We start from the raw sequence: 24,096 nt of genomic DNA, 5'->3' as shown, positions 1-24,096 counted from the left end.
TCAGAAAAGATTTAAAGCATTGCCAGCCAAACTGGGTTACTTCTCCAGTGTGGATGCAGCGTGATGGGCTCCCTCCTGGGCTCCCTTTTGCCTCCCCCTCAGCCCCCCCCCATGGCCCCCACAAGTCCTGCCTTCCCTCTTGTTGGGAAATGCAGGCCTGGCCAAGGGGGGAGTTGGGCACACAACAACAACAACAACAACAACAACAACAACAGAGGAGGAGGGGGAGGGGGAGAAAAAAGAAGGGAAAGGAGAAAGAAGAAAAGGAGAAGAAAGAAGAAGAATAGGAAATAAGATAAAAAGAAGAGGAGGAGGAATGGGAAGAAAAGGAAGAGGAGGAGGAGGAGGAGGGGAAAGAGGAAGAGAAAGAGGGGAAGAAAAATAGGAGGAAGAGGAGGGGGAAGAGAAAGAGGGGAGGAAAAAGAATAAGAGGAGGAGGAGGGAAAGAGGAAGAGAAACAGGTGGGGAAAAGAGGAAGCAGCTTGCCTGCAATTTGCAAAGCCCTCTCCAGGCTCCAGCCTTGGGCCCGCGCGAGGCTCGAAAGAGAGGAAGCTCCTCCTCTTCAGGCTGGCTGGCCAATGGGGAAGACTGGAACTGGGGCAGGCTCCTGCAGCAGGAGCAGGCTCTCCAGCCATTGGCCAGGCAGCCTGAACAGCGCCCCACTATTTGAGAAACACTGGATTAGGCGAACAGTTTGTAAGCAGGTCCCGAAGGCCAGGATTCTATATGCCTATGTCCAATGCAGCTATATATTTCCTGTCTTCGAAATATGCCATGATCCACAGTAGTTAAATGTGGTTCTTCCACTGAGCCAATGGGATAAATGTTGGAACAGCATAAACTGAAATAAAATACTGGCTCACTTTTTAATATGTGCTAAATCCTTGTTAGACACAGAAGGATATTTAGCACTGAGCAGTTTTTCTCTGTCCCACTGATAGGTACGTTATCGAGAAATGCCAGAACCAAAGTTTATGTACGGCAGCCACTACTCTTCACCGGGTTATGTCCTGTTTTATCTTGTCCGAGTTGGTAAGGCACTTACAAAGGTTCTCATGAGCACATAGTAATGATGATTGATTAAATTAGCTTGATATTTGGCATCTTTTCCTTTCACAGCGCCAGAATATATGCTTTGTTTGCAAAATGGAAAGTTTGACCATCCTGACAGAATGTTCAACAGGTTTGTTTCAGATCTTGCTATCAGTCCAGTCTTTGATAGTTGAGGCAATGCTAAATACTACTTTCAGAATAAATATGTCTAAAACTTACACTTTCTGTTCTCTGTTCATACCCAGTATTGCCGAAACTTGGAAGAACTGTTTAGATGGAGCAACAGACTTCAAAGAGGTAAACTGTCTGCTTGCACTTAAGTCTGTACTAACTGGCTAGCTTCCTCCTTTTCTTTTCTTTTCTTTTCCTTTCTTTTCCTTTCCTTTTTTCCCTCTGAGATGCTAAAGACTGCATTTTGAAACAGAATCTAGATTCAGATTTAGCCCCCAAACCATTCCAGGGTCACAGCAGTGGAAATGTTTTGCATTGCAAAAAGACCAGATTTGATCCCCAACATCACCAGTTAGAAGGATAGGATCATATGTGAAGCAACCTCTGGTGCTGTACAGATTTATAAAAATCATTCAGGAAATACTAGACTGGACAGGTATATAGCATGATATGGTAAAAGGCAGATAGCTACATATGATCCAAATCATTCAGCCTGCCTTCATGATCTGGAAAGTTTTTGGACACTGTACTATGTGTGCTACACCTTGTGATGTCAGATAAGGTTTCTGAGTTATTGTTTTGTGTTCATCCACAAGCTTAAAATGGATTCCAGAATGCAGGTTAGAAGTTGAATTATGTCACGCTGTCCTCAGAACATTTACTGCCAGGCAGTTCATTCCCAGTTGCGAGAATGTGCAGTTGCAACTTACTGGGGATACAATGTACTGAAGAAAATGAGAACTACATGTTAATTTTTTTAAACATGTAGCAATATTGTGGCTTTCTACTGTACAGTTCCCTGCCAGAAAATGAAATACAGTAGAGAACTGTACAATGTTCAGCAAGTGCTCTTGCGTGTTTGCAAAGGAGAGGGGAAGAACCATGCCGGCATGATGTTTCTGTCAGTTTCATCACTGTACAGCTGATGTAGTTTCAGGCAAACAGCTGGATCCAGAGTAGTGCTTAGTGGTCTGGGACTGTAAATCTTTATGTTTCATTCTACACTATGGGCAATTTTTGCAGACCCAAGGGCCAATATTCTGGGAACTGCACACTGCTAAAATGTTCTTCCCTGCAAGTCAGACCTGCACATCTTGACAGCAGGAAGGGGCTATTAAAAAAATGAAGCAAAGGGAAACCATGCCAAACATTGTTTGTGCTCACACTAAAAGATGGATGGATGGATGGATGGATGGATGGATGGATGAGAGAATAAAGCGTCATCAGTGAGCAGCAGAGGAGCATTGAAAGCGTTCCACATCCTTGTGAGCCACCCAAAATCCTTTGGTGAGCTGCAGGTGGCCCCTGGGCCATATGTTGTGCAGGCCTGATGCAAATGGTTGAAAGTCTGCTTATTCTTTTGGGGAAAAATGATGTTTTGTGAAGTTGGCCAATGGGAACTATTTAAACACTGAATTGCCTCTTGTAGAGGCTTCCAGGTGCAGCAGTTCATGTTTTCCTTTTCTGAGAGAAGGGGGGCATAAGCACCCACTCTCACAGGGTTTATTTACACTACAAAATTATAGTAGTTTGATACCACTTTAACAGCCTTGGCTCCATCCTATGGAATCCTAGGATTTGTAGTTTTCTAAGGGAGTTAGACATTGATCTGTGCTTGGAAACTGAACTAAGCTATCTGTTTCTTCCTGGCATGTAGTTTTGTTTTAAAGAAACATGAAACATGATGCCCTTAAAAAAAGAAAAAAGAAAAACTTTACTAGCACAATTTTGGGGTACCATACACTAGTAAAGACTCACTTGAACTATTCTAAATCAACTCATTTGATACTGAATTGGAATGATTTTAACTAGATAACTTTTCCTGAAGTAGTTCTGAGTGTTCAAACATAATCGGTCAGTTCTAAATGCATTCACTTGAAAGTAATTTCATTTGTTTCAGTTGAACAGACTGCCAAAATATGTGTGTGCTTGGCCAAGAAAGCAGTTCTGTCTTCTAGTAGACATCTGTTGAGAATTGCATTAGGAGTCAGTCGTAAACCCTTTTGAATGTAATATAAATGTCTAGTAAAGTTGCTAGATTTGGAAGCACTTGTAAATATATTATTGAAACATAACTATAAAACTGTAAATACCATCCTATTTCAGTTTTTGCTTGTTGTGTGTGTTTTTTCCATCATATGGCGACACTAAAGCAAATCTATCATGGGGTTTTCTTGGCAAGTTTCTTTGGAGGGGGCTTGCCATGCCCATCCATAATTTGCCCAAGATCACCCAGCAGGTTTCCATGGCAGAGTGGGAATTCAAACCAGAGCTCAAACTGGCTTCCGGCGGGCTATGGAGTTGAGACTGCCATGGTCGCCCTGGTCGATGATCTCCGTCTGGGCATGGACAGGGGTAGCGTGTCCCTGTTAGTGCTTTTGGACATCTCAGCGGCTTTCGATACCATTGACCATGGTATCCTTCTGGAACATCTGAGGGAGTTAGGTATCGGGGGCACTGCGCTCCAGTGGTTCCGTTCCTACCTCTTGGGCAGATTCCAGATGGTGCAGCTGGGGGACGTGTGCTCCGATAAGAGGGCACTTATATCTGGTGTCCCTCAAGGAGCCATTCTGTCCCCCATGCTATTTAACATTTACATGAAACTGCTGGAAGAGATCATCCGGAGACACGGGACGCGGTGTTATCAGTACGCTGATGACACCCAAATATGTTTCTCTGTGTCTCCGACTGATGCAGTGACTAGGGATGGCATCTCTCCTCTAAATGCCTGTCTGAAGTCGGTAACGGGCTGGATGAGGGAAAACAGACAGTTTGAATCCAGAGAAAACTGAAGTACTCGTGATAGGTTCTCCTGGCCTGGGGAAGGAAATTTGTCCACCTGTCCTGAACGGGGTCACGCTCCCCCTGAAGGACTCTGTTTGCAGTCTGGGGGTGCTTCTGGACTCGTCGCTTCACCTCACATCTCAGGTGGATGCGACAGTCAGGAGCACTTGTTATCAGCTTCGGCGGATACGCCAGCTGCGACCCTACCTGGGCCGGGGGGACCTTGAAACAGTGGTACATGCTCTGGTAACCTCTCAGTTGGATTTCTGTAATGCGCTCTACATGGGGCAACCCTTGTACCAAACCCGGAAGCTTCAATTAGTTCAGAACATGGCAGCAAGGTTGGTCACTGGATGCTCCAGGACCAGCCACATAACACCTGTCTTACAAGATCTACATTGGCTGCCCATTCGCTTCCGGGTGCAATACAAGGTGTTGGTTATCACCTATAAATCCCTAAATGACTTGGGCCCAGGGTACTTGGAGGCCCGCCTCTCCCCATACAATCCGCCCCGCACTCTCAGATCGGTTGGGAAGCAAATTGCTAAGGGTTCCCAAGACAAGATACACCTCGTCTTCTCAAAGGGCCTTTTCTGTCTCGGCCCCGCACATCTGGAACTCTCTTCCTGACGAGCTCTGCTCTGTTACCTCCCTTGACCTGTTTAGGAGGAAGATGAAGACCTACCTCTTCCAACAGGCTTTCCCCCATGCGTTGTGACATCTGTTCTCTCCCATCACTTTCAAGCTAGTTTGTTGTTGGTTTTAATGTCTGTAATTTTATTCTGTTTTTAACATGGTGTATTTTTTATGATATTTTATGATGTTGATACTGTTGTAAATTGTACGAAGTTTTGTACCCTTGTTGTAACCCGCTTTGATCTCTTTTTGGAAAAGCGAGCTATAAATAAACAGTATTATTATTATTATTATTATTATTATTATTATTATTATCATCATTATAAACACTCAAACCATTACACCATCCTATTTCAGTACACCATAGTATATACTATAATATTCCATATACTTTTTATTTGTTCCAGTTGATACCTGAATTCTATGAAAATGATTCAAGTTTTCTACTGAATAGCCTGAAACTAGATTTGGGGAAGACGCAAGGAGGAAAGATGGTTGACAATGTAGAACTTCCCCCTTGGGCATCAGGTAAACAGAACTATGGATTCTAGAGTCTTCCCATGAGGCAGATTGAGACAGCCACCTGAAATGGCAACTGCAGAGGGGGAGGAAAAGAAAAGTCAAATGTTGAGAGTACAGCGATCTGTGTGCCAGGCAACTTGTGTTACAACCCAAAAAGTTGTTTTACCCTCAGGTCTTGGTCATGATGCATAAAACCCTATATAGCTTAGGTCCAGACTATCTCAAAGATGATGTTCCACCATATACGAACCTGCAAGAACTCTTGTGGTTTTCTGGTCTTGGTCCAGCCATCATCACAAACTTGCTTAGTGAGGACACAAGAGGGAGCACCTACGCAGTAGCTGCTCCCACCCTCTGAAACTCCCTTCGGCAGGAGGCTAGTCTGGCCCCCCCTCCCTGTTTTCCTTTCATCAGTAGGCAAAGACATTTTTCTTTCAGTAGGCTTTTAACAAACAAATAAACAAACAAGCTTCATTTATATACTGCTTCATACCGCCTAAGCAGTGTCTAAGCGGTTTACAACTGTATGCTAATTTGCCCCAACAATCTGGGTACCCATTTTAGCGACCTCGGAAGGATGCAAACCTGAGTCAAGCTTGAGCCCTTTTGCTGGTCTTGAACTCGCAACCTTATGCTTTTGATTGAGTGGCTGCAGTACAGACATTTAACCACTGCACCACCAGGGCTCCTAATAAGTAACTGTGGCAGGGAGGCTTTTTTATTAGGGTGCCTGTCTTATTTGTGTTTTTTTTTAAACTTCTATGTTTTTAAGTAACTTTATATTGTTTTAATTATGTCTACTATAATTGTTTTTAAAATCACACTGTGGATTTGATTGGTTTCCTACTGTGAGCCACTTTGTGTCTCACTCTAGGAGAAAAGCAGCATATAAAATAAAATAAAAATAAATTGTACACGTCAAGATGCTGCCCTATCAGAACAGTTGAAATCAGACACAACTGCCAGTCCATTTGAATTCTGTATGAGGAGGGATGGGACGGGACATCATCTTCTCTTTTGCTTCAGGAAATAAATACTTGTGGCCAGCCCTGTGACTCCAAAATAAGTCTTCCAAATTTTTCAGTTTGCATTTTAGTAAGCTTAAGAAAGAAAACCTTTGAAAAACTAATTGAGACAGCAACTACTGTAATGGACTTCTCCATAGATTTTTTTTTTTAAAAGAGGTGGTGAAGAGAGAGTTGAGAATTGTTCTTATTTTAAAGCAGCATTTGGCACTGTCTACTTCAGATGCGGATGATTTCCTTCAGAAGAGCCAAGAAGCTTTGGAAAGCCAGTATGTGTCAGAACATCTCAGTGAATGGATTGACTTAGTGTTTGGTTACAAGCAGAAGGGAAGGGAAGCTATTGCTACTCACAATGGTACATTTCTTTTTTTCTTTTTTTAAAAGCAAATTGATGCTTTGAAATTGACAACATTTGTGTAATTTGAATTTTTCATTGTGAAGAAAGAAGCATTTCATGTGACCGTAATTAAGCTTCTATTTTCATTATAAACACAATAAAGTCCGATTTAAACACTTTTGGATCATATGATTCTCAGAAATAAGTACTACTGTATTTAATGGTGCATACTGTGAATTAAGTGTATGACTTTATAATTGGAATGTAAGTATTGTTGATTTCAGTATTGTGCTTGAATTTTAATACAAAAATTTAATATTATTGGATTAGCATATGAAACATAAAATGCTTAACCTTGCTGGATTATTCCCTGGTTAAATTGAAATTGTTTTTTTGAAGTGTTTTAAGTAGTCTGTTTTCAAGTAAAGGAAATAATTTTTGGAATTAATACCAAGAAAGAGGAATAATTATTGTAAACTTTCTAGCCAGAACAGGTTCATGATGTATACATTGAGAAACAGGATCCTCCTTCAAAATAATCTAAAAATGTAAATAAAATGTATGTTGTATTACTTTCTTGATCTATTACCTTGATAAAACTGATGACACTCTGTTTTTTCCCCTTTATTTTTTTGTAGTATTTCATCCATTAACCTATGAAGGAGGAGTAGATTTAAACAGGTAACTAAAGAAGGGGTGAAGAACAGCTTTACCATTATGATACTAGCTTTAAAGAAAAAATGTTAAGCTGTTTTAATGTCACTGAAGAGATTGGAGCTTTGTGTGATACTGAATTCCAAAAGAAACCAGTATCTTATAAGATTATAGCAAGTTCACTTCTCTGTGGCCTAAATCCAGTTGAGAGACCCATCAAATCAGTGGGATTTACCCACATTTCTAGTTACCATCTGGTAATTGATTTAATGGGGTCTCAGTTGGGACTGATAGTTGAATAAAGACTAGTGTTGGTCCATGTAGAAGAGAGATAATTTGCAGGCTTCAACGAGTTCCAGAAATACAAAGAGATATTTAGGAGGGAACCTTAAAAGTGGTCAGGGATGTCTCAGAAAGCCTGGTGAAAAGTATCTCCAGTGGCCACAGAATACTGGCTGACTTGCTGGAGAACAGGAAAAGGGGGATAGAAATGTATAGTTTTTGAAATAGTTTTCTAAGTCTTCCACTTCTAGCAGTGGGGCTTAGGAATACATACACACACGTCTCTGTATTCTCATCTCATCTGCTACTTGGGAGTAAACAATATTCAGGTAGGCAGGCTGATTTGGTATAGCTCAATGTTCTTTCTCTCTTTCTCTTTCATGCAGAATTATGGACCCCAATGAGAGAGTAGCTCTGCTGACGCAAATCTTAGAGTTCGGGCAGACTCCAAAACAGTTATTTACAATCCCTCATCCTCGGAGAATAATCCCAAAATTAAAAAATCTGTCTCATGCATCTAGTCGTAGTCTTTCTACAGCTGAATCTCCAGGTAAATGTGCTGGCAGCTCACTGTCTTTGATGTTTTCAAATGATTTAATTTTGTTTGCATTGCTTTTGTCCAGTAAGGCCAGTCTAAATGACCACAGAGGAATATTACATGAGAAGATTCAATCTTCTCCAGTATAGGGAGAGGTGGATACAAATAATAATAATAATAATAATAATAATAATAATAATAATAATAATTATTATTATTATTATTATTATTAAGTGTAATAATAGCACATCACTTGCTGTAAAACACTATTCTTCAGTTTTAAAAAGCCCCTTCCCCCAAATGTTGTATACTGGTGAGGAGCTGTTACGGAGCATCATTTTGTATGATTTTCTGGTTATGGAGAAATCATGCAGATCTGGAATTTGGCTTTTCCTTAGGAAAAACAACAGTTTTTTTTTAAAAAAAAATATTTAGATGTTTTAAAGCCTTTCTTTGACTTTTGAGTTCACCCTTTCACCCACCACATGTCTGGGAATACAGTTGGTCCTCTGTATCCATAGATTCTTTCATCCATGAGATCAAATATCCACGACTTGAAAATGTTAATATATAAATTCCAATAAGCAAACTTTGATTTTGCCATTTTATATATGGGACACCATATTACTATCCATTGTATTTAATGGAACCTGAGCATACCAAGGGCCCACTTAATATTTCTATGTTTGTGGGGTTGCTGAAAACTGTAGGCCTGAACATCTGGGCATAGGCTCCCCACCCTTTCTGTATATCTTTGTGTGGCCTTCCATGATGCATCCAGCTCTCTCTTTCTCCCTCCCATTCCATTGGCTGCATGTGTCAGAAAATATTCTCTTTGGGGCAGTGGAATTTTAGAGATAGAGGGAACATGAAAGAGGTTACATTTTGTCTGCTACTTGAATTCTGCTTTGCTTACTATGACTGTGATACTACGTAATTTCAGCAAGGTGTAAATATCTGCCAGCAGAGTTATGTTATGCAGTCTCTGTACTATATACCAACATAGTGCAATGTATGTGGGTAAGTGGCCAAGAGACAAGGCTGATAAGTTGCTGTGCAGTTTTAATACATGTTGGCAATGTGTAGAAGTAATGTGCATTCACATACTACTCTGTGTACTCTGGTGCGCTACAACATGCATATTAGTCCAAATGCACAACTGTGCATATGCCGCCATCTTTTGGATATTATTTTGCACATTGTCCAAAAAAAAATCACTTCACATGTGTAAGCTCAACTTGCACCTGCATATGTCACTAACAGGAAGCCAGTCTATAGGAGATAGATGATGAATTTTAGTTTATACATACCAGTCCTCATGAGAGCCAAGGTTTCTTTTTTCTCCCACTCCATAACTTTTCAGCCTTTTAAAAAAATTATATGACACATTTTCTAATTTTTCAGTCTCTCCAGGTGAAGAATCCTTTGAAGATCTCACAGAAGAGAGCATCCTGCTTGCTTGGAACAACATGACCAGATTAAAGCTTGATAGCCAATACAAGATTCACAAAGGGTAAATTCTGTGACCTACAGAAGAGGAAATGTTTTGGACTTAATAGTAATTATATAGTTTTGGTATGGGAGGAAAAATATAAACTTTGGGGTGATGATGGGAATTTTGTTTTGCCACAGGGAATTTGAATGTTTAGCCTAATGCAGTGGTTGGATTAAATAGCATTACAGTTGGCCCTCAGTATCCATGAACTTGCCATCTGCAGATTCAAGCATTTGTGGATGGCAAGCCCATGATGTCCCCAATGGTGGCATGTGCACATGGCTGCGCCAACATTAGGGACAGTCCTTGTTGTCCCATGGTGACATGTGTATGTGGTGCTGCAGCCATTAAGTCCCATTGTCCCTAATATGGCCACGCTGCCACTGGGGACACAGGGAGCTGTTGCTAATGGTGGTGCAGCTGCATGCATGTGCCACCATTGGGGACAACAGAACTTGAGCATCCACGAATGCTCAACAGATCCCCCACAGATACCAAGGGCTGACTGTAATGCTATAATATGCATGCCATTGGTTGGTTCATTTTTTGATAACATTTTTGCCCTTAATTTTTATAAGAGGTTCAAAGCATCAAACAAAACATGGATACAAAATAAAGTATGCTAGCTTCATATGTGGGCGCATTATACACTGATTTTCAGCTGAAAGCAATGCCGGAAGAAGTGGCGCCATGCGCCGGAAGAAACAATGGTGCATGCACCTATGGCCTGTGTGCACTGCTGCCACATCTCCGCAAGCATGAGCCCCATTACTTGTAATGGGGCTCGAGCATATGCGATATTTCTCTTACGCGGAAGGGTCCCTACTGGAAAAGATGCATTTTGTGAATTAAGGTAACTGTTCTTCCTAAGGAAAGTCAGGCTGGCTATATCCTTCTTAAACTTACAGTGGACAGCTATGACTGTGTTGTTTTGTATGACTTTTAATCCTTAAAACCAGAGGTTACAGCTCTTGTTGTTTTAAATGTATGGATTAATTTAAAAAAAGAAACAAAATTGTTTTGTAGTTTTTTGTAGGTTTTTCTGGCTATGTGGCCATGTTCAAGACAACTTCAACAGGAAAGAAGAAACACTTAAAGTTAGCAAAGTTTGGCTATCAGTCCTGAAAAACACCAAAATCAAAACCCAGCAAAATGCAAATGAAAAAAACAAACTACCCAGGGGCAGGGGTTTTCCCAGCAGACAGTGATCCTCTTTGCATAACCTCCCACCCTGAGACCTTGCCATTCAATAACAGAACAATACACAGCTTAACATGGACATCACTCCTCTCTACATAGGGTCAAACAGTATATATCTACCCCACTCTCTCCCATGCCAGCTTTCTCTGAAGATGCCAGCCACAGATGCTGGCAAAACGTCAGGAATAAACTCTTCTAGAACATGGCCAGATAGCCTGAAAAACCCACAAAAACTATGGATGCTGGCCATGAAAGCCTTCGACGTCACAAAATTGTTTTAGTTTGTTTTTAAACAGTGTTTATATTTTTTGGTCTTAAAGGTATTAAATAAATACTTTAAATAAATTTGAAAAATACAAGGAAAGATACTCCAATCTCAGGCAGTTTAGCGTGTTTAAGGGCAAAACCAGTGCTTGAGTCCCTTCATGGCAGCAAGTAGTCCACAGTGCCCAAGTGCAAGAGGTAAATGCTAAGGAAGAAGGGGTGTGTGCCATCATGGGGGGCAGAGATTTGTCTTGCAGCTTGAGATCTTATCCCCAACTCATCCTGCCACTGCAGATGAAGTAGCAAAGCACCACACCTGCAGACAAGAAATAGGAGGAAGTGACAGCAGCTGTGGCCAGGGATTTGGTGGTACAACTACCACTACCTCCCCCCACTGAAGCAATGGCTACTCTTATGCATTTGTCAACTCCAGATGTGATGGCAGGCATGAGTCGCTGCTTGCAGGAGACGGGCATCTCCTTTTTAGACACTTGCCCTTATTTTGCCATTAGGGAGCTGGAGCTGGAGGCAGGGGCACATTGGTGGGAGCAATGCCTTGGGGGTGCACTGCCCAGAGCTCCTATATTCCAAATGCAGGAATATCTATGCTCCAAAAACCAAGAAAGTCCAAGCTCCAAATCCCTTCTGCTCACAAGCATTTTGAATAAAGGAAACTCAGCCTGTAATTATTATTTAAGTACCAGTTGTATTCATTAAAAAGATGTACATGACTACTGCAAAGAGGACAATGTAGTATCTCATTTGGGGGTGAGGGGGATGTGTGTGTGAGAAAGCAGGCTCATGACCATTAGGCAACCTTGAAGCTACCGTTAAGAGTCATGTGACTTAAACAAGTTTGGAATTATGTAAATGCAGATAAGCTTTTCAATGTGCAGACTTCAGATTGAAGCCTCATATGCAATCTCTGGGACATACTTCTGAAGTAAGTCTAATTGCACTTAAGGAGATGGTGCATCTGAGCAATAAATATATAAGACTGAGATATTTACTAAAAATTACTTTGTAACTCTGTTGTGTTTTAAACAGAACAATAACTGGGATTGCTGTATCTTCTGGTTCCAGGCAGTCTTCCATTTTTACTACTTCTCAAGGTTGGTCATGCTCTGTTCAGACCTCAATAATGTGAAAACTCCCACTGTTCAACATAGAAAGTCTTTTAAATAGATGTTAGACATAGATTCGATTCAGCATAGTCCTGTGTTCTGTAAAAGCAAGAATCCAAAGATTTTCCCATACAAGCATTAAAAAAAACCCAGTAATTTTCGTAACTGTTTTCTTAGCCACCCTAATTTAAGGTGGTATGAATACTTCAGTTCTGCAATAGAGCAGAAAAAGCACAACGTGTGGTATGGGTACACAGGTCAGCTTCCTTAAACATGGATCACATCATCGGATCTTCCAGATGCTATTGGATTGCATCTGTGATCACCCCACACTATTGACTATGACAACTGCAGTACATCTGAAGGACAGCATGTTTCCAAAACCTGATTGAAACAAATATGCACAGATACTTTCTTTGATGGCTGTGAAATGATATGAGATACCCTGCAATGCAAGGAGTTTGACAAACAAGTCCATGTGTCTGACAGTAGAATGTTTGAATATGTCACCAAGTAGAAAACTGCACAAACAGTTCTTTTGTCTTTCTTCTACTGATAGAATGTTTTGAATCCTGGTTGATTCTCCTAACAAGCTGAAAGTTATTGATACCTTAACATGTTGCACTGTTTTCATTCTTTTTCACAATTTGCATCAGATTCAACCTTGAAGATGTTTTCTACAGAATCGAAAATGCTTCAGAGGAGTGTGTCATTCTCAAACATGGTCAGTGCTTCCAAAACTTTGACGGTCCTTTGCCATGGATCCCTTAGAATGACTTTTGTCCAGAACGACCTTAATGTAGTATTGCATGTTTTTGCTTTTGTAGCTTTTGGTCAGTTTCATTCCATTTGTGCTTGTCAAAAGTGCAGAAGCCTATTACAGTCCAGTGTTTGTTAACCTATCTAAAGTGCTAAAAACAACTCAGAGTGCAAAACAAAACCATCCTTGGGCAAAATTTAAATGGCTTTATTGTCAGCATCTTGAAGGCGTTCTAGAACATTCACTTAAAGTCTTGGCTGTTCTGCATAACCCCTGTGCTGTCAGCCAACTAATTCAGCTTACTACTTTGTCTAATGATGATCATATTACCTATATAAACTGTAAGCATTTTTGCTTTGCTTTGTATTTTTAGAGCTTCACTCGTGGGCACACAACACATCAGGACAAAATAGAGTTCATGTTCTTCTAGTTAGTGCAGTGGTGGGTAATTGCTTAAAGAGCAGGGGACAGTGCCCCCCCCCCCAGTAGGTTTCACGATCGATCACATTTGGGTGTATTCTGGAGAGCTTGCCAGGGCACGGAAACCATCATACCTGTGGCTGGTTTGTTTTGATTTAATTTCTGTCCTGCCTTTCTCCTTTTCTAAGATATAAGGGGAGTTAGTTGGCTGGTTTTTAGTTAAAAGTAAAGTCATGACAATCAGTGGAGAAGATTATTTCAATTTTTGGAAAGTGGGGAGGCACTAGAGGAGTTCCTGGAGGCTTCAGAACTATCAAAGTCAGGTTCAGGGTGTAGACTTTGTCCACCCCTGAATTAGTTATATAGGTTATGATTAAATGGATATTTTTGCTTCATCTGTTCAGCTTTGGTTAATTTAACCATGTGCTGTTCTTGTTCAGTGCAGTGAAATCACTTTGGTTTTATATCTACAAGAGTACTTTCATTAACTTTTAAAATGCAAATCATGCTTGCAGTGGAACCTGGTAAAAATGTACTAGTGTTCTTGCAGGTCTGTCACTGAACTAAACACTGTGTATTCTTTGTGTCATATAGGCATTGTCCTGCTGTTTAATCCTACCAGGTGATACCACTGTCGTATGTTCTTCATGGGACAACAATATGTATGTGATTTTTTTTAACCTGTATATCAGTGTATACTTGTAGTACCATCTCCCATGACTGCTTTTTAATGCTGCTATATTTGAAAGAGAAATGAAGGCTCCTCCCATCTGTGAAATGATTCAGTGTACATTAGGAAGCTCTTTTATAGAACTGGAAACTCATGAATTTTTGCAATAAATAAATTAATTCTGTTTAAATTTACGATATATGCATGTGACTTCTGGGATGCAAATTATTTATATTTCTTTTTATTTCTCCTAGCTATTTCTATTCTATAGCCTTTGGAAGACAGCAGGGCACCTTAATAGGCCATGATGATGCTGTCAGCAAGATTTGCTGGCACAACAATCGTTTATATTCTGCATCCTGGGATTCCACTGTAAAGGTATGTGTTTCACATGTTATGAATTTGCTGCCTTGATAACAGTGGAATAAGCAATATTTGTTTCATAGTTTTTAATTGTTTGAGCTGAGATCACTAATATATGCTAACTTTGCCAGAGGCAGCTCTGTGGGCTGGCCGTTCCTCAAAATTTTCTCTTGCCAAAATTGACTGCTTGCAGTTGTGCAATTCAACTTAAAAGACTTCTTCCCTCATTACATGGGTGGGTAAATGTAGCTAAATCTGTTCTGTTGTCTTGTATACTTTGAATAAGGATTATTTTATACTGCTGTATGGAAACTGTTCTAAAATCTGTGTATGGTGACTGTTGCCAGTAGTGTCTGTAAAACATATCATGATCATGTGGCTTGCTCCCATGCCACTGCCAGAGATTATTAAGGCAGATTAGCACAACAAACTCCTGTAAAGATGGGGTGAATTGATGTGGTAAATTGCTCTTCTGTCATGGTGGAATGCAGGGAGTTTCAGTCAACTGCCAGGGTTTAAAGATTGGCATGGAAGCATATGTTAGGTTGTTTTGTTTGATTTTTCTGATTCATATACTTGCAGCAATAAGAAGCAATATGTTGCTGCGGCTTCAGGAAGTTGTTTTTATTTTATTTTATTTCCACTTTTCTCCCAAAAAGGGACCCAAGGCGGCTCACAGTATAAAAGACATTAAAACAACATGTTTAAAAACAATTAAAATAACCTAATTAAAACACTAGAAGATTAAAATTTAAAACACACAAAAGTTAAAAACATAATCTAAACCAAACCACCACCACCCCTCAAAATAAATAAATAAATAAATAAAATAAAACCAGGCTTTCATGATTTTAAAAGGCTTGCTTGAATAAAAATGTTTTTGCTTGCTGGTGAAAGGCCAGCAGGGAGGAGGCCAGCCTAGCTTCCTGTGGAAGGGAGTTCCACAGAGTAGGAGCAGCCACCGAGAAGGCTCTCTCTCGTGTCCTCACCAAGCGGGCCTATGATGGTGGCGAGGCCAAGAGAAAGCCTTCTCTTGAGGATCTTAGAGTTTTAGCTGGTTCGTATAGGGCAGTGGTGGCAAACCTGTGGCACGTGTGCTAGAGGTGGCACTCAGGGCCCTCTATGTGGGCATACATGCTGTCGCCGTAACACAGAGTGTGCCAGAGTTTCTTACTAGAAAGCCAGAGGGACGTGGCACTTTGCAACAAATCAATGGGGTCTGGGTTGCAGTTTGGGCATTTGGTCTGTAAAAGGTTCACCATCACTGGTATAGGGAGATACGGTTTTTCAAACAGTCTCAACCTAAATCATGTAGGCCTTTATAGGTCATAAATCAGCACTTTGAATTGTACTTGGAAAATAACCAGTAGCCAGTGAAGCTGTTTCAATACAGGAATTATATACTCCCTATATCTGGCTGCGATCAGCATTCAGGCTGTAGCGTTTTGAACCCACTGAAGTTTCCAAACAGTTTCCAAAGGCAGTCCCATGTAGAGTGCATTGCAATAGTCCAAATGCTATGTAATCAAGGCATGTGTCATTGTAGCCAGATCTGACATTTCAAGGAATTGGTGCAGCTGGAGCACTAGTTTTAACTATGCAAATGCACTCCTGGCCACTGTTGAAACCTGGGCATCAAGGCTCAGAGCGGAGTCCAGGAACACTCCCAAGCTGTGAGCATATTTCAGAGGGATTGTAACCCTGTCCAGCACAGGCAAAGCCCCAGTTCCGTGTTCTGTCTTGCAACTGACCAGGAGCACCTCTGTCTTGTTTGGATTAAGCTTCAGTTTGTTTGCCGTCATCCAGTCCATTACTGACAGCAGACACTGGTTCAGCACAGAGCAGCTTTCTTGGAGTCAGATGGAAAGGAGAGTTGGATGTCATCTGCATACTGATGACACCTCACCCCAAAACTCTGGATTATCTCTCCCAACCATTTCATGTAGATGTTAAATAACATTGGGGACAAGATAGAACCCTGTGGGACTCCACAGGCCAGCAACCAAGGGATCGAACAGGAATCACCCAACACCGTGAAGTCGAAGCCTTTCATGGCCAGCATCGATAGTTTTTTGTGGGTTTTTTGGGCTATGTGGCCATGTTCTAGGAGGGTTTCTTCCTGACATTTTGCCACCATCTGTGGCTGGCATCTTCAGAGAATGCTTGTCTGGAAAAAAAGTGTGTGTGTCCACACACACACACACACACTGTGTGAGCCTGGGAATGCAGGAGTGATTTGTATGCGTATTGTTCTGTGCTAATGGCAGGTCTCAGGCTGGGAGGCTAATGCAAAAGAGGAATAGTGTCTGCTAATGGGTGATCATTATCTGCTGGGAAAGCCCCTGACTCTAAGTGGCTTCCCCAAACAGGGACACATTCCTCCTGTCCAGTTCCCTGCACAGATCATCCACCAAGGTGCCCAAAGCAGTCTCTGGGCCACAGCCAGGTCTGAAAACAGATTGAAATGGATGTAGATAGTCCATTTTATCCAGAAACCCCTGGAGCTGGGAAGCCACCACTTGCTCCAAAACCTTTCCCAAGAAAGGAATGTTAGAGATGGCTGATAGTTGTCCAGAATGGTGGGATCCAGGGAGGCCTTTTTCAGTAACACTTGTATAGTGGAAATTGAACCAAAGTTATGAAAAAAAACCTTTGTAGAGTTCAGCAGCTATGTAGAGTTTGTTTCAGATTTTTTAATTACCCAACATTATCTAAATTGACATATGTACATAAAAGAGTAATGTTTGTTTCAAATGTTTGTGTTCTAGGTGTGGCACTGCAGTCCTACAGAACTGGGCACTAAGAAACATTTTGAATTGCTCACTGAATTGGAACACGAAGTCAGTGTAAGTAAGAAAGTGTTTACACATTATTTTTTGACATGCAAATTATGCTTTTTTTCCAGGCTTCAGCACAAACAAATGTTTTTTCTTTCTAAAAATATATTGTGACCAAAAATGTAGTTATTATATGCTGAGGGGCATTGCTTGAACTGTATCTTAATAAATAATAAGGGCATCCTTGGATTATGAAATATACTTCAATTAACAAAGTAAGTTGTATTTCTGGACATTACTACTTCAAAAGAAAATTTGATACCCGAGGAAGAAATAACATGAAAAGAATAGGGAAAGATTGCTAAGCTACAGAAGAGAGAGTTCTTTAAGTTGTTATTGAAGTTGCAGGTTTACAGTATGCCCACATGAAATGAAACAACCAGATCAGGTAAGCTTGCATAAGCAAACACAGACATCCTGAACTTTATAGAGAGACACCCTTGAAGGCTTCTTCTGAAATACATCCTGGGATGACTTTTCTTTCACTCGTCTCTACTTTTCCCAGCCCTTCTTTCATATTACTCTTCTTCATCATCCTTCCATGTTAATACTGCTAAAAAGATTTCCAGCTGGTCAGAGTGAGGGCTGGGTTGGAACAAAAAGACTGTAAAAAGGAGTTTCTTTGTTAGAGGCATTGTTGACTGAAGTATATGTGTAAATGTACAGTGTTATGAGAATACAATAATAATTCCATTCATCGTCATCATCATTGCCAGAAAGGATGGTGGAGACTTCAGGTAGCAGCAATATATTTTGGTGGTTAAAATACATGTAGTGTTTCAGCCCTGAAGGATATGTATCCTGAAGGATATGTACAAGAATTTTACTTGGCTATTCATGCATAAGTACAATTAAGTAAATTCATGCATAAGTGTAATACTATGTTTAATGTGTGAGAGATGGACTTATTTGCCATTTTGAGTGGTATTATTTTCTTAATCTGTTGTGGTGTTTTCCCCTCTACCTGTCATATATCATTTTCGTGTCAACAAAGATAATGTGAATGCTATCGAGTCTCTTCACACTAAAGAAAAAAAAATCAGTATTTAGATTTGATATTAAAAAGTGATTTGGCTAATTTTGGCTGTGTATAGATAAAAGTTGCCTTGGATCCTCAATTGCTGTTCTGGTTTACAAAAGGCCCTGTGATACACTGGGGTCTCCCACTGAAGAAAACAGGGGTGGTGAGGCAATTTTTCTACCTGCACCCCTTAGTGCCATCTCTATGCTGTTCTGAACAGCAACCCTGCCCTCCATAGGAGGGTGCAGAGAGTAAAGGGAGCTGGGAAAGGATGAATGTCTCTCATGCCTTCCACCAGTGGGAATATCTCAAGTCATGATAAGCTTGAATGCTTAAGGGTACTGAGAGTCAATAAAGACAAATTTTCATGCCAAAAATGATTGTGTGTCTTTCTAAATGTTTTCTTGTTAATCTCTTTCATGCTGCTTGTCTGAATAATGACTAAAACTACTATGTACTGAATTATTTAGGTTAATACAATCAACTTAAATGATGCATATACACTCCTCGCATCGGGAACAAAAGAAGGGACCATTAGCATTTGGGATGTTTCAACTGCCTCTGTGTTGCATCAACTTGTGTGCCATTCAGGGACTGTCTTTGATGCTGCTTTTAGTCCTGGTACGTTGTATTAAATTTTTTAAACTACAGATTTTGTGAGAAACTCAAAACCATTATCCTAAATCTTAATCTTGGATATAGCAAGCATGTAATTTCACTACAACTCTGTGTTCACTCAGATTCACTCATTGTTCTACTATATTCAACTGGACTTAATGTACAGTCAGCCCTCCATATCTATTGATTCAACCACATCTTGAAAATGTTTAAAAATATATATTAATTCCAAAAAGCAAACCTTGATTTTGCCATTTTATACAAGAGACACCATTTTACAATGTCACTGTATTTGATAGCATTTGAGCATCCACAGATTTTGATATCCACAGGGGATCCTGGAACCATACCCCAGTAGATACCAAGTATTTAGGATTACTACCATAATAGCCACTTAAAGTATCTCTTTATGATTTGGCGTTTTGTTATATTTATAGAGAAATGTTTGTATACATAGTTAGTACTTTGATAGCCAGTACATACTAGTGAGTCATATTTCTAGTATGACTAGAAACAAATTCCTTAAAACAGAAAAAATGACCCCAGTAAACTTTCATTTGATGAAAACGCCTGTGTCAAGTTGTCTAAATATCTAACCAGTGGATGCCCAAACAGTATTGGACTAGAACTCCCAGAATGTCTCGCTGTTGGCATTGTTAGGCCTCTGAAATCCAGTACCAGGGAATCCAAGGTTGGGTTGGCTCCAGATTTAGGAGAATGTAGCTGACAATCAAATTTGCCTGCCCTTACAGCAAGCCACCCTCAAAAGGGGCAAGGTGATGATCCCCTGAAATCAGCAAAGTCACCTACTGGGAACAGACCTCTTCCGCTGCAAACTGATACTGGGTTCCTCCCTTTGTCTTTTTTGTCAAAGGCAGCTAGACCAAAGAAGAAAAGAAAAAAAAAAGTGACTCTCTTTCTTTACTAGTTAACTGGTTAAATTGCATATCTTTCTTTACTAGTTAGCTACTAATGGGAATGGAATTTATGTTTGGTCCTAAAGAAAGTTATGATTTAATGATACAACATTCTTAAATCAGATTTCAGTGCAGTTATTTTGTTTTATAGATAGCCGGCACCTGTTAAGCACAGGAGAAGATGGCTACTTTAAAGTAACAGATGTGCAAACAGGAATGATTATATCATCTGTGGCTACAGAGCAGCCCCAAAGGTAAATTATGTGGGAATTTTGGAGTTGCTGTCTTTGTTTAGGCGTTCTGTGATAAGACTAATATTAGTATTTGGAGTTGCTTGATCTAATACCCATTTTATCCATGGAAGAACATTATTTATAGTTTGTAAGAAGTTAAAATAGTGGATAAAGCACATTGGCAGTCTTCACAAAAAGCCTTCAAGATGGGCCAGAAATATTTCCTTAAGACAATCTTCACTAAATGAAGTTTAGTACCAGCTCTTGACTTTGTTTTTAATGCTTAGTAACCTTGGCAAACTGCCTCTGAACAAATCTTGCCAAGAAATCCCATGATGGGTTACCCTTAGGGTCATCATACATCAGAAATATCTTGAAGGCACATGACAAGGACAACTCCGAGTGCTAAAAATTTGAAAGGACTGGTATTCCTAACATAGATAACTGAAGGATGATAATGGGTTTAAACACCATAGATGGCCTCCTGAAGTATTAATGCACATAGTTTGGGAAGATATTTTATTTTTGTTACAATCTGAAATCACATTCTTAACAATTGTGATTATCATTTTGACCCCAAAATCTGGTTTGGCTTATATACTGGTCAGTATAGTAATGCCAATGATGGCAGCTCATTCAGTGACACACACACACCTTCCTCCCCACTTTCCCTAGTCCAGCACGCATGCACACACACACACACTTTCTCTCCTTCCCTGCCTTAGCTCCTTTTATGTTTGGCTCTCTCCCAACTGGCTCTTCACTCCTGCCTCCTCCTCGCCCTCTGTGAAAAGACAAGCTGGCCCCTGCAGATAACTGTGGCCAGCAGCAAAGCGCTTCCATTCCAGGGAGAGTCTATTGTAAAAGTGGGTTTCTTGGCAAGATTGAAGGGGCAGAGGACACCTGTGACTGTTTAACCCCACTCCAAGGAAAAATGGTTGCAACTGGGGCTCTTTGGTGCTTCCTCACTGCGGCAGAGGAAGCGGCCTCTGTCCATTGCTGGGGGGAAATGCTGAAGAGCACCATGGACCTGAGGAGCCTCAAAGTTTTACCCTCAATTTATTCACGGGTCATACCAAAATCCATAACTTGGGCCCCAAAACTTGTCCTCGACTTATACATGAGATAGACTTATAGTTGAATATATATGGTAAGTACTGTATTTTCTGGCATATAAGACTATTTTTTAACCCAGGAAAATCTTCTCAAAAGTCGGGGGTCGTCTTATATGCCGGATATCATGTTATAGGGCAGGTGTTGAAACTTCTGAGCTGGACTGGAGAATCTGCAGTTGCCACATATGGTGGTGGGAGCTCAAAAACAGCCGCGGCCGCATCCCCGCTATATGGAGCGATCGTATGAAAGCAGCTACTGCTCTGATATTCTTGGAGACAGGGAGCACTGGGCAGGCAGGGAGAACTGACCAATCCAAGCAGGCTTTGATTACAACAAGGTTTCCTGCTAAGTACCTGCATGTCATAAGCATTTGAATTTAAATTACCATATTGAAATCAAATCTGATGGGTTTTTTTTAATTTTTATTTGATGTGCATTGGAAGAGGGGTAGTCTTATATGGTGAGTACATCCCAAACTCTATATTTTAACTGGGAAAGTTGGGGGTCGTCTTATATGCCCAGTCGTGTTATACGCCGGAAAATACGGTACTGCTTTTATATTAGAGAGCTAATGGACTTTAGTGTAAGGCTTAACTGTTCTAGAAAGTTAAGATCCTGAAGAAGAAGAGCCCTCCCTCCAGTCCATCTGCCTTTGTCCAGGCCTCAGAGGGAGAGAAGAATGCTGGACCTGATCCCCTACCCCCCTCACCATTCCTTTCTCCTTTTGTGTCGTGTCTTTTTAGATTGTAAGTCTGAGAGCAGGGAACCGTTTATTATCCCCTCTGTTCTAAGCCGCCCAGATTCCCAGTGATTGGGTGGCATATAAATAAATCCTATTATTATTATTATTAGCCTTAACTAAGATAGGCTAATTCAAATAATTTGTAAATAGCAGCATAATCTTTTAATTTACTATTTAATGAAAGGCAGATTTTTCCAGTGCAATGCAGTGCATATATTTAAGTACAAGTGTGCCAATTTTTAATTCAAACTGTTCATTTATATTATGATGATATACTCCCATGAATAGGATGGTTTTATAGATGGCTTCTCATGCCTTCAAACACAAGTAGAGAGAGCTGGTACTAAATGCTTTTCTTATCCATGTTTGAAAGAGATGCTGTATCCTTTTATGATGATAGTACTGGGTACTCTTATTCCATTTTACCAGGCTAGAATTAACCAAGTGTGTTTAACAGCTACGGAACTTTACCTTGTGTCTTGCTAGAAAGAGGGATGTGGAGGTGGTGACTGAAGTAGCACAGTATTATTCAAATGTGGCTATGTATGCTTTTACAGATGTTTCAAATGGGATGGCAATACAGTCTTATCAGGAAGTCAGTCAGGAGAATTGTTCGTTTGGGATATAGTTGGAGGGAAAATAGTGGAAAGAATCTCAGGACATACAGGTATGTTTTAAGTTATTGTTTTTTAAAAAAAATCCCAGACACCAGGTAATAAGAGATAAACTTGAGTGAATTCAGACCTTACTAGTACTGTGCTGGATCTCACAGAATCTGGTGTGTTATATTAAGAGTTGGAACTTATCTTTTTGATTTGGGGGTTGTCTTTGTCATCATCATCTTGAAGTATGACAACTAAATGCCAGAACTTTATTTCTTAATAGATTTTCTTGGGTTAAAAGTTAAATCTTGCAGCCAGAGACACCAGAGCTGAAAGAGGTGTGGATATATAATATTCATCCTTAAGTATCCCATAGCTTCTAGATTTAACCCTAAGCATCTATTTCAAGAGTAGTCTTTGTTCTATAACTTTTTCTTCCTTAGGTGCTTTGACTTCTATGTGGATGAATGAGCAATGTAGCAACATAATCACTGGAGGGGAAGATAAACAAATCAAGTTCTGGAAACAGCAATACTAAGTGCCTTCCCTCTCAAAGTATCAGTGTTCAAGATATTTTAAACCAAACTTTTTAATGGACCTTATTCACATATGATGCCTGCTGCAGTTCAGACAAAGAGCTTTGGCTGTCTCTTGCTTCTGTTGTGTCTAGCTGAAAGCTCTCCAATATTTGTGTCAAAACTACAGTATGCACTTGTATTTTGTTTACGAATGTCATTTCTGCTTGTAAAGCTTGTCTAAATAATTAACTGAAAATAAAGAATTATTTTTCTGTAACTAATGTTGTTTTAATTTTTCAGGTACCCTGTTGGTGGCTTGTGTGTTTTAAGTTCACTTACACATACACCACATCATTTATTTATTTGTTTATTTATTTTTGTGGTGCGGAGTGAATGCATTGGGTTAAAGGTTGAAAAAGCAGAGTAACTTGGGTACATTTTACATCTTGATTCCACTGAACATTATCATTCAGTACAAGTGTCATGTAGCATAATCAGTGCATAAGTCAGAATGCAGAGAATTACGGTACATTAAGAAGCCCTGTGTACAAACCTTGCCTATATGCATGTGTCTTTCCAGCATAGAGTTAAAACTTCATGCCACAGCATGACTATTTATGGAAGGTACAAACACAGTGCCCTGATTTTTGGCTGCTTATTCACTGAACAATGTCTTGCCTCATCTGATGGATACTATCCATTAGTAGACCACATGTTTTTTCAGAGGCAACAGTAGTCTGCATCCTTTTGGCTAACCCCAGCTAGTCAAATGTTGAATGGTAGGTCAACATATAGGTAAATTACACTTGCTAAATGGGTTTATGCTAGTTGGGATTAAGCAGTTGGATTCATGGCCATTAGTCCATCAAATTTAAAATGCTCTTGTCATCCATATCAAGCTGAGTTCTAATAGGAACAAAAACACCTTACTGTGAAAAGGGAAAGAAGCAGTTAAAGATGTGTGGACTTCACAGAATCTTCTAAAGCCTCTCCATTTAATGCTGTCATTGTAATATAGGAAAAAGTAGTAGGTAGAAGACAACAGGAATCTCCACCAGCTGGTAAGGCAGGAAAATAAAAACTGGTCAATGGAAAGGTGGAATAATTTTTTTTTTGATAAAAAAACAGAATTTAGGAGTTCAAACTCTTACTTAAATCTGCTGGTGTGAGGGAATAATTTACATGACTGAGCTG

At 40.1% G+C, this 24,096-nt stretch overlaps 1 protein-coding gene across 2 annotated transcripts in view; it reads left to right on the top strand.

Annotated features, from left to right (window-relative positions):
- The window catches only part of NSMAF (neutral sphingomyelinase activation associated factor), a 50,531-nt gene extending 27,352 nt beyond the window's left edge, over positions 1 to 23,179 (top strand). The window contains exons 15-31 of one of the 2 annotated variants that reach the window (XM_042463003.1): positions 942 to 1,032; positions 1,120 to 1,183; positions 1,299 to 1,350; positions 5,052 to 5,172; positions 6,415 to 6,546; positions 7,167 to 7,209; positions 7,851 to 8,014; positions 9,407 to 9,515; positions 12,009 to 12,073; positions 12,742 to 12,809; positions 13,860 to 13,927; positions 14,190 to 14,313; positions 17,067 to 17,144; positions 18,627 to 18,777; positions 19,843 to 19,945; positions 22,340 to 22,449; positions 22,828 to 23,179. In XM_042463003.1, coding sequence (XP_042318937.1) covers positions 942 to 1,032; positions 1,120 to 1,183; positions 1,299 to 1,350; positions 5,052 to 5,172; positions 6,415 to 6,546; positions 7,167 to 7,209; positions 7,851 to 8,014; positions 9,407 to 9,515; positions 12,009 to 12,073; positions 12,742 to 12,809; positions 13,860 to 13,927; positions 14,190 to 14,313; positions 17,067 to 17,144; positions 18,627 to 18,777; positions 19,843 to 19,945; positions 22,340 to 22,449; positions 22,828 to 22,922 — 1,638 coding nt within the window. In that variant the 3' untranslated portion in view covers positions 22,923 to 23,179. The remainder of the gene's footprint in view (positions 1 to 941; positions 1,033 to 1,119; positions 1,184 to 1,298; positions 1,351 to 5,051; positions 5,173 to 6,414; positions 6,547 to 7,166; positions 7,210 to 7,850; positions 8,015 to 9,406; positions 9,516 to 12,008; positions 12,074 to 12,741; positions 12,810 to 13,859; positions 13,928 to 14,189; positions 14,314 to 17,066; positions 17,145 to 18,626; positions 18,778 to 19,842; positions 19,946 to 22,339; positions 22,450 to 22,827) is intronic. The other variant, XM_042463002.1, reaches the window with a different exon arrangement.
- Positions 23,180 to 24,096: the final 917 nt, after the last annotated feature.

This window comes from Sceloporus undulatus, chromosome 4 (assembly GCF_019175285.1).
Source record: "Sceloporus undulatus isolate JIND9_A2432 ecotype Alabama chromosome 4, SceUnd_v1.1, whole genome shotgun sequence".
Lineage (NCBI taxonomy): Eukaryota > Metazoa > Chordata > Lepidosauria > Squamata > Phrynosomatidae > Sceloporus > Sceloporus undulatus.
Note: the sequence above shows the minus strand (reverse complement) of the source record. Positions and strands in the feature narration are given on the sequence as shown.